General features: G+C 38.9%; 1 protein-coding gene across 1 annotated transcript in view; it reads left to right on the top strand.

The window, feature by feature from the left end:
- The window catches only part of LOC107574799 (interferon-induced very large GTPase 1-like), a 42,508-nt gene extending 41,097 nt beyond the window's left edge, over positions 1-1,411 (top strand). The window contains exon 8 of the mRNA XM_016261237.1: positions 7-1,411. Within this exon, the coding sequence (XP_016116723.1) occupies positions 7-1,055 (1,049 nt within the window). The 3' untranslated portion in view covers positions 1,056-1,411. The remainder of the gene's footprint in view (positions 1-6) is intronic.
- Positions 1,412-10,887: the final 9,476 nt, after the last annotated feature.

Below are 10,887 nucleotides of genomic sequence, written 5' to 3'. Positions count from 1 at the left end.
CATCAGCTGCCATTTTTGGTGAGATCATCTGTCAGAAACTTAAAGAGCCCATTGAGCAGAGTCTCTACAAGAAGACTGCTAGAGAGCTGGCAAATGAAATGAGAACAGAATGTGCATCACTGAAAGGAAACAGATCAAATCTGGAGAAGCACATCCTGAAAACACTGGCAGAAGAGGAGGATTTTGACAAATACATGGACTACATTGATAATCCCAGAGATCACTTCAAGAGTTTCATCAGAGATGAAGTCAGACAGTACATCAACGATAAGTTCAGTATCAGTGTTTTACCCAAGATGAAGGAGAACACTAAACTCCTGCAGCAGAAGATCATGAAAGCAGCACATGAATCAACTGAACATGTTCAAGTGAACAGTGGAGATGCTGGTTTGTGGTTGAAGAGTTTCACACAGCAGCTCTCAGATGAGCTGATCTTCTCTCAAAAACACCTCAGTGGAGTCAAACATGATGATGTTGATGATTTCAACCTCCTAGAAGATGTGATAAGACAAGAACTTAATGCTATAATGTCAGACATCAGCAGTAGATTCAACAAAAATACTTTTCCAGAAAATCTAGACTATAAGTTCAGACCAGATGAGCTTCTAATTGATCACTTGTGTCAGTGCTGTTGGGTTCAGTGTCCATTCTGTAAAGCCATTTGCACCAACACCATAGAAAACCACGGTGAGGATCACAGTGTTCCTTTTCATCAGGTTATTGGACTAAGCGGAATATATTTTGCAAAAACAAATAACCTGTCTGTCCACATCTGCACATCAGCAGTAGCAAAGCACAATTTACATTTTCATCCCATTGACTCAGAAGATAAAGTCCCCTGGAGAGAATACAGAAGAGCAGGAGGAGTTTATGCAAACTGGAGCATCACCCCTGACCTCTCTGAACTGCCCTACTGGAAGTGGTTTGTGTGCAGATTCCAGAAAGATCTGGAAAAACACTACAGTAAAACATTTGAGGGGCAGGGAAAGATACCAGATGAATGGAGAAAATACTCAAAACATGATGCTATTGAGAGTTTGGATAAATACATTTAATTGAACAAGTAAAATACATTTATTTTAGGTCTCCATTTCACAGAGCACAGTTTAAAATTAGTTTCTGTTCCTCACTTCACTGACTATCTGTTCCACGTACCAATGCCTGTTAACCCCACTCTCCACTCCAACAATACATTTGCAATTATGAAAACTGACATGCATTTGTAATGAACTAAATTAGATATATATGGGAAGTTATTTAAATTAGTATCTGATGGCATTAGAAATGATAGTGCATGAGTGCAAAGTGATGTTTAATATTATTAGTCGGAAATTGACACTGTCACTTCTTGGCAATAATGTTTGAGTTTTAGAATGTTTGGGAATAATATCAGGAAATGCATCAGTTGACAAAATGTGTTTAGCTTGAGTGCAATGTAAGTCACTTTGGATAAAAATTTAATAAATATATTAAATATTAATATTTTCTCTTTAAGTCCACTTCAAAAACACTGAGAGCTAGAAAAAGAGCAGTATTTAAAAGAGGGGCTGAAAAAGGTGACTCATGGAAGATTAACTGACTTTTTTTTTTTTAAATGAAGTCAAATCACCTTTCTTTAGCACTTTACAGTGTCAAACAGGAAAATAAGTTGATTGATTCAGTGATGTCATTATCCAGTTCAGCTCTCTTCCAATAGTGTCTGTGCAATCAGTCACGCGTCCCCAACTAAGCAAACCAAAGGCAACAGTGGCAAGGAACCAAAACTCCATCAGTAACAGAAATGGAGAAAAAAACCTTGGGAGAAACCAGGTTCAGTCGGGGGGCCAGTTCTCCTCTGGCCTTGTCTGGTTCCTGTGTTCTTGTGCCGATGGTTGTCGAGGTAATGAGGGCTTTGCAGGGGATCTGTCTCTTGGGTGCATCTAGTTGACATGGTCTCAGCTAACATTCAGGGCTGTATAGGTCGTCTCTAGGTACTGATCCACCATCTGATCTGGATACAGACTGGATCTGGTGGCTACGGTGACCTCGGAAGAAGAATGAAAGAGTCTAATATTAGCATAGATGCCATTCTTCTTATGATGTAGCAAGTACATCGGGTGTTATGGGAAGTGTTCCCAGTTCCGGTTGACCTAATTAATGCAGCCTAACAATCCTTTAATGGATTTGAATTATAGAAATGCGATAATATAATATGTGTACTCAAAAAAATGTGTACTTAAAAAGATGGGTCTTTAAACTAGATTTAAACTGATAGAGTTTGTCTGCCTCCCGGACAACACTAGGTAGATTATTCCAGAGTTTGGGCACTAAATAGAAAAAGGTTCTGCTTCTGGTTCTGCAGTTGATTTTGATATTCTAGGTATTATCAAAAGGCCAGAGTTTTGAGATCGCAGCGGACATGACTATAATGTGGTATGAGCTCGCTCAAGTATTGAGGAGCTAAACCATTCAGGGCTTTATAAGTAATTAGCAAGATTTGAAAGTTGATGTTTAATAGGGAGCCAGTGCAGAGTTGACAGAACCGGGCTAATGTCGTCCTACTTCCTGGTTCTAGTAAGAACTCTTAGCTGCTGCATTTTGGATCAGCTGGAGTTTGTTTATTAAGCGCGCAGGGCAACAACCCAAAGCAGTATTACAATAATCTAACCTTGAGGTTATAAATGTATGAATTAACGTTTCTCCATTTGACATTGAGAGCATAGGTCATAATTTAGACACATTTTAATATGGAAAAATGCAGTTTTACAAATGCTAAAAACATGGTTTTCAAAAGGAAAGATTGCTATCAAATAGCACGCTAAGGTTCCTAACTGATGACGAGGGATTAACAGAGCAGCCATCAAGTGTTAAGACAGTGTTCTAGGTTAAATAAAAAAATTTTGGTCCAGTAAATAAAAGCACAGTGTTTTCCCCAGAATTTAGCAGTAGCAAATTACTAGTCATCCAGTTTTTTTTATATCAACTATGCATTCTGTTAGTTTTGCAAATTTGTAGGTTTCATTGGGCCGCAAAGAAATATAGAGCCGAGTATCATCAGCATAACAGTGAAAGCTAACACCATGTTTCTTGATGGTATCTCCCAAGGGTAACATATAAAGTGTAAAAAACAATAGTCCTAGTACTGAGCCTTGTGGCACTCCATGCTGTACAGTACTTGTCATCGATATGATGTCATCATTTACTGCTACGAATTGATGACGGTCAGATAAGTAAGATTTGAGCCATGACAATGCAATTTCACTAATGCCAACATAATATTGTAGTCTACTCAAAAGAATGTTGTGGTCGATAGTGTAAAACGCAGCACTAAGATCCAGTAGCACTAATAGAGAAATACAACCACGATTGGATAAGAGCAGGTCATTTGTAACTCTGATGAGAGCAGTCTCTGTACAATTATACTGTCTAAATCCTGACTGGAAATCCCCAGAGATACCATATCTCTCTAAGAAGGAACATAGCTGAGAGGATACTGCCTTTTCTAGTATTTTTGAGATTTTTGAGATCAGTCTGTAATTAACATTCTCTAGGATCAAGCTGTTTGTTTTTTAATGAGAGACTTAATAACAGCCAATTTGAAGGTTTTTGGGGACATATCCTAAAGACATTGATGAATTTATATTCAGAAGAGGATCTATGACTTCTGGAAGCACCTCTTTTAGTAGCTTAGATGGACTTGGGTCTAACCTACATGTTGTAGGTTTTGATGATTTGACAGGTTTATACAATTCTTCCTGTCCTATAGCAGAGAATGAATGGAATTGTTCCTCAGGGGATCTATAGTGTGCTATCTGTTGCGATACTGTGGCCGACGGCTACATGGTTATAATTTGATCTCTAATAGTATCGATCTTGGAAGTAAATAATGACAAAATCATTACTGCTGTGCTGTTGGGAAAGGTATGTGTCTGTCGATGCAGTGGTGATACACAGATCACAGAAGAAGATGAAGGTTGGGACAGTTCCACAGTAATCCACAGGTAAGTAGTTCCATACTGAATTAAAAGACCAGACAACCATGTGTGTTTGGTGCTGGCTTATATAGAGGAACTGTTTAAGCTGATGGCAGACAGGTGTGGTGATAGGGGAGTGTGCACAGGTGGTAGCCAGAGGGAATGATGGGAAATGTATTGTGCTGAGATGACTAGTCTTGTGACAGACATGGTGAAAGGAGCTGGTGAACTGGTGACAGTACTCCCTCCTTCCCGAAGGCATGACCTCACGCCACACAGAATTCACCACAGTGGAGTGGACGTCACTGAAGCTCCCCACAGCGGAGCAGACGACCACCACAGCAGTGCAGATGATACTGAAGTCCTCCATGGTGGAGCAGAAGACCACCACAGTAGAGTAGATGAGTACGAAGATATCCAAGGTGGAGCAGAAGGCCAGGGCTCATCCGTCCGAGCAAGAGATCCGGGAGGATCCGAAGGCCTGGATCTCAACATGGCCTCCTTGGCCGTGAAACAGGAGCTGGACTCATTGGACTTGGAAACGGCCTCCTTGGTGGCAACCCTGGAACTGGACTCACTAGAATCATTGGAACAGGAAACGGCACTCCTGACCATGATGAGGGAACTGGATTCTTCGGAACAGGGAACAGCCCTCCTGGCTGTGATGATGGAACTGGAGTCATTGGAACAGGGAATGGCACTCCTGGCCGTGACGAGGGAACTCTGAGAACAAGGGATCAGATCGGCTTCCATAGCCGTCAAATGGGAACTCGGGGAACAGGAGATCAAATTGGCTTCCATAGCAATCACATGGGAAGTTAGAGGACATGGGATAATATCAGTCTCCATGATCACAGCAGGGCAAGCAGGGAACTCACAGGCTGACACCAGCACAGGACTGAGCTCTAAGGGTTGAGTGAGCTCTGCAGCGGAACCATAGACTGGAACGGGCACCGGAGCGGACCCATGGACTGGAGCAGGCTCTGGAACAGACTCATGGGCAGAAGAGCAGTGTGTAGCCCAGACACACAAAATGGCAACCGCCATTATTGGAAGAGCAGTGGAGAGTGGCAGAACCTCTAAGAGGTCTGGGCTTGAGAGCACTGAGGATACCAGGATGCCTGATGCTCACAACGACATCAGTGATAGGTTCACTCGGGACTGAAGTCTGGAACTGGAGTCCTAATCAGGCAGTGATCCATAGCTGGAACTCTATCAAGGCTGAACTCTGGGGCTAGATCCATCTCTGGACTGAACGTGGGCTGTGGAGTCAATTTTAGGCTGAATTCAAGGGCTGGGTTTTTTCTGGGCTGTATGGTGACTGGGTTGAACTTGGGCGTTGATGCTCTCACTGGGCCAAACTCAGGAACAGGGGCCCTCTCTGGGCCAAACTCAGGAACAGGGGCCATTATCTCTGGTCAGGGGCTAGAGCCATCTCTCGACTCTCTGGAGTGGATTCAGGGTTTCCATTCTCTGGAGCAGATTCTGGAGCTAGAATCAACTCCGGGCTGAACTCGGGGACTGGAGCCCTCACAGGGCTGAACTTGAGCTGATACTTAATGCTTCTTTCTCTGCTTCCTCCTTTTGACAGAGGTTATGGGGGGTATAGTCTCAGGAGTGGGCTCAGTGACAAAAACTGAAGTGAATTCTGGGACTGGAATGACCTCTGGAGTGTAAGAGATGGTCCAGGGAAGTAGAGGGTTTGGTGGCAGGCTTGGGGGGAGTTGGAGCGCCTATGCACTTTTGAGATGGGACTGGATGAGGGCAATTCTTAACTTCAACAACAAAATCGGAACCATTAAGCCAGAGAATTAAATTAATAGACTCTGCTAAGGGTAAATAACCCACAGGAGAATGAATCACATCCTCATCCAATCCTATCTGAAAACAATCAGGGTGTTCTGTCGCTCCAACTCACCCGATGGGAGAACTCCAAAAACTCCTCTACATATCACTCCAGAGATCGGCCATATTGCCGGAGAGGAAGTTGACCATCTTGTTGGAGAGAAAGGATGAAATCTTCAGCCCAGTTCATGTTTTAGGTCTGGTCTTCTGTCACGGAACAGAAGAATCTAAACACAGGTAATCGTCTGAACAGTTTTATTTGAACAATACTCTAGCAGAGAGCAGGCGAGTTTCTGGTTAGCAGATTGTGACTGTGATGATACTGGCGTGAGAATGATAGATTTATCTGTGGAGCAGGTTCTGGAGAGGAGTTTCTGAAGGGCTGTAGGTAGGCCAGTGGTGATAGACAGATGACAGAAGACGACGGCTGGGACAGTTCGATGCACTGGTAAGTAACCCACAGGTAAGTAGTTCTGTACGGAATGACGGGACCAGACAACCATGTGTGTTTGGTGCTGGCTTATGTAGAGGAACTGATGAGGCTGATGGCAGACAGGTGTGGTGATTGTGGAGTGTGCACAGGTGGTAGCCAGAGGGGATGATGGGAAATGTAGTGTGCTGAGATGTCTGGTCTTGTGACAGGCATGGTGAAAGGAGCTGGTGAACTGGTGACACAGTGTCACATGATCCTTCAGAAATTATTCTGTTTGCTGCTCAAGAAACATTTCTTATAAGTATCTAATTATAGCTGTTATATATAGCTGAAAATGGTTATGCTGCTCAATAACTGTGTGGAGGTGTTTTCATTTTTAATGAACAGAAAGATTTACATGGAAATATGAAATGGAAAATAGAAATGTAAATTATTTGAAATGATTTAAAATAGAAATCTTTATTAACATTATTTATGTCTTTACTGTCATTTAAATGTTTTGTTTTTACACATGGAATCTTGACTATAACGGGACTATAAATCAGGACAGCCTTAAAATAGTAACTATTTTGATGAGGAGTATAAATTTCCCATCTTTCTACTTAGATTTTGTGAGAATATTTCAAAGTGTGCTTTCAAGTACTTCAAAGAAAACTAAGAAATATTGTAAAGGAGGCTTTACGTTTTTTCCATTTACTTGTCATGTATATGTGATATTTACCTACCAAAATTACCATGTTCTGTCAGAAAACACAGAATTCAATATGCTCTTATAAACAGGGTATTTTCTATTACTAAGGTATTATACTTTTATTATATTATTTCTCACTGAATACTAATTAAAAACACCCACCCCAAATTTACAGGTAAAATCACAGCAGTAAAAGGGTGTTCAAAATCACCAAAATATTTAAAAACTCGTTGTCAAATAATTTTCTGTTTGTTTTTCTTGGTTTTTTTTGCTTGTATAAATTATTTTCTACAATTAGCAATGCTTATGTAGACCAGTGTTTGAACTGAGATGTGTGCTGGCCATTAGCCTACATGAATTTTATTGAGCTTACTTTTAAATAAAATATGTAGACCGGGGGCCTATAACAGATGTTTGTTTTTTATTGTTGTTGAAGGATCCTCCTGCAATTGCTAAAATAACAATCAAATCAGAGCAGCGGCACTTTTGCCTCCACATTCATAAACTAAATACTTATTTCTGCAGGGATTTCAGTCTGACTAAAAAGTGATATCAAATACGCACATTATATAGCCTGTATAATGTTATTCAATAATAATGTAAAATGCATCAATGCAATGATAATTCACCACATTTATTACTGATAATTCAGTTATGTGAATGGGGGAGACGGACTAAAGGTAACTGAAGTTGGTGCTATATTCTTGCTAAGAACAGTTTTTCTTAGTGGAAGCTTTGCGTTTCGTTAGCTAATAAAATATTAAAACTCGATTAAATATTATGTGTGCAATTATTTAATTATGTCATCCTGGTAATTGCGGACTCGCTCTCTCGTTTCATACAAATGCAGCATCTGCCATTTTGTGACGATTATTTTGTACACTGTATTGTTATATAATTAACATACTGGTAAGGTTTTAAAACAGTTTTGTCTTAAATCAATATCTGGTAACGCTTTAGATTACAGCCCGCAATGTACCGCGTAATTAAACAGCATTTACAGCGTACCTATTTGTAACTATAGAGTACTTCCACAGTATCTACTCATAGGTACAGTATAAGGGGACAATATGTACTAGTGTAAGTGTAATAGTTACTGTGTAAGTGTAACATCCGCGGGCTGTAATTTAAAGTGGTCCCTTGTTACTCTCTTGTTACGTGTAGTCACTGTGTAAGTGTAACATTAAAAATTTTTAGTTATGCTACAATAGATTTGTTTCAAAGTTATTAACAATGAACTGCATTACATAGTTAAATGCAAGGTCCAAAGACCTTAAGTTAACAAAGAAATATTTTTATTATTTAACAAAATTCTATAACTTATACAAAATAAAAAGAACAGTAAACACACACACACACACACACACAAACAAATCATGTTCTACATTTATTTTTAATAGGCATACTGTCAATTTTTCCTTTCAGCAGTGGGCAGGTGTAACATCTGCGGGCTGTAATTTAAAGTGATCCCTTGTTACCCTCTTGTTACATGTAGTTACTGTGTAATTGTAACATTAAACAATTTTAGTTATGCTACAATAGATTTGTTTCAAAGTTATTAACAATGAACTGCATTACATAGTTAAATGCAAGGTCCAAAGACCTTAAGTTAACAAAGAAATATTTTTATTATTTAACAAAATTTTAACAGATCATTTCCAAGAACAGAATGCAGAAAAAAACTAATTTGCAACAACTTATACAAAATAAAAAGAACAGTAAACACACACACACACACAAACAAATCATGTTCTACATTTATTTTTAATAGGCATACTGTCAATCTACAATAGATTTGTTTCAAAGTTATTAACAATGAACTGCATTACATAGTTAAATGCAAGGTCCAAAGACCTTAAGTTAACAAAGAAATATTTTTATTATTTAACAAAATTTTAACAGATCATTTCCAAGAACAGAATGCAGAAAAAAACTAATTTGCAACAACTTATACAAAATAAAAAGAACAGTAAACACACACACACACACAAACAAATCATGTTCTACATTTATTTTTAATAGGCATACTGTCAATTTTTCCTTTCAGCAGTGGGCAGGAGTCAATGAATTTCTGGAGATCGTTTGCATATACTTGCAAAGTTGTCCCTGCAGAATATGAGGGAGCAGAAAAGTCCTCCCCCTCTGATGCAGTTTTCACCTGTGCTCACAGTTAGAGAAAAATACATTGCAAAAAAAAAACTGTTAATACACGTCAAGTTTGCATAATGTAAAGAAGTGTTGCACAAAGCTTATATTTAACCAAACATAAAAAATAAGGACTTCTGTGAAGACTCTGTGTCACAGCAATGTTTCAAGGCAAATCTGTAAGAGTTGCCAACACTGATATGGTAAAGCAATAAATAATAAAATAACAAAGGACTACAAAAATTACACGAGTAACTGGAAAATAACAAACAAGAACTTAATAGAACAAAATAGAGAATATGCAGCAGTCAGTAGGTGACAGTCAACTCCATTCTGATGGGCTCCAACTCACCTTAACCCCTGGGTATACCCTGGCCTGTGCCTTACAAAAATTAAACATGTTTATACCAGTTTAAAAAATTAAACATTGTTACTATAGTTAAACCATGGGTACCACAAAACAGCCATGATTGTGCTACAAAAACTGTGGTTAAAAGCTCTTCAGCCCTGTTGCATATTTTGCATTTTTACAGAATTGGCATACCTGCATTTAAAAGAGTGACCTACCCACAAACATTAGAGTAAATTTATAAAAACTAGTCTCTATGTACAGAAAACCCTTTCAATTTTAACACATGGTGTTGTTTTATTGCATTTGTTCATAATATTATGACAAACACAAATCCTGGGTATACCCTGGCCTGTGCCTTACAAAAATTAAACATGTTTATACCATAGTTTAAAAAATTAAACATTGTTACTATAGTTAAACCATGGGTACCACAAAACAGCCATGATTGTGCTACAAAAACTGTGGTTAAAAGCTCTTCAGCCCTGTTGCATATTTTGCATTTTTACAGAATTGGCATACCTGCATTTAAAAGAGTGACCTACCCACAAACATTAGAGTAAATTTATAAAAAACTAGTCTCTATGTACACAAAACCCTTTCAATTTTAACACATGGTGTTGTTTTATTGCATTTGTTCATAATATTATGACAAACACAAATTAAAAAAATCCTGACAAGTTACTCACCCCTATGTCATCCAAGATGTTCATGTCTTTCTTTCTTCAGTCGCAAATAAATTACTTTTTTTGAGGAAAACATTCCAGGATTTTTCTTCATACAGTGGACTTTTATGGTGGCCAGTGGATTGAAGATTAAAAATGCAGTTTCAATGAAGTTTCAAAGGGCTCTACACGATCCCAGCTGAGGAAGAAGGGTCTTATCTAGCAAAACGATCAGTCATTTTCTTAATAAAAAAAGATATAGTTATACACTTTTTAACCACAAATGCTCAGCTTGCTCTAGCTCTGCGATGCGGATACATTACACAATCCTGTTGGAAAGGTCATGCGCGGTTAGAAAGAATGAAAGAAAAAGATGAATAATATTGATAAATAATCATGATAAATAAACCTTGATCATCATATTAAACAGAGCTCAAAGTAAAATACAATTATAAAATATAATATTATGTAATTCCTTTAATTTTTTGCAATAAAGATAGTGGGTAATCATAAAGGTCATTTGATAATCTGTAAGGAGCGGGCTCCGGTGGGCGCTCCTCAAGAGCGGGCTCCAGTGCCTGCTCCTCCTGAGCATCAGGATTCCTAGTATTCCCCAAGAAATTTTTTTTTGGGGGGAGGGGGCATATACCCGTGGCCGAGCCAGCCCCCCCCCTCCCCAATGGTACTGTTACGGCGCGGGATGTCACATATATGTTCTGGTCAAAGTTCCTGTCCCCGTTTAGTTTGTATTGTTCCCAGGTGTTTTCCATGTTCATTGTGTCATTAGTTCCAGGTGTTCCTCATAA

This window comes from Sinocyclocheilus grahami, unplaced genomic scaffold (assembly GCF_001515645.1).
Source record: "Sinocyclocheilus grahami isolate Dianchi unplaced genomic scaffold, SAMN03320097.WGS_v1.1 scaffold2345.1, whole genome shotgun sequence".
Lineage (NCBI taxonomy): Eukaryota > Metazoa > Chordata > Actinopteri > Cypriniformes > Cyprinidae > Sinocyclocheilus > Sinocyclocheilus grahami.
This window is presented reverse-complemented; position numbering and strand designations above follow the sequence as displayed.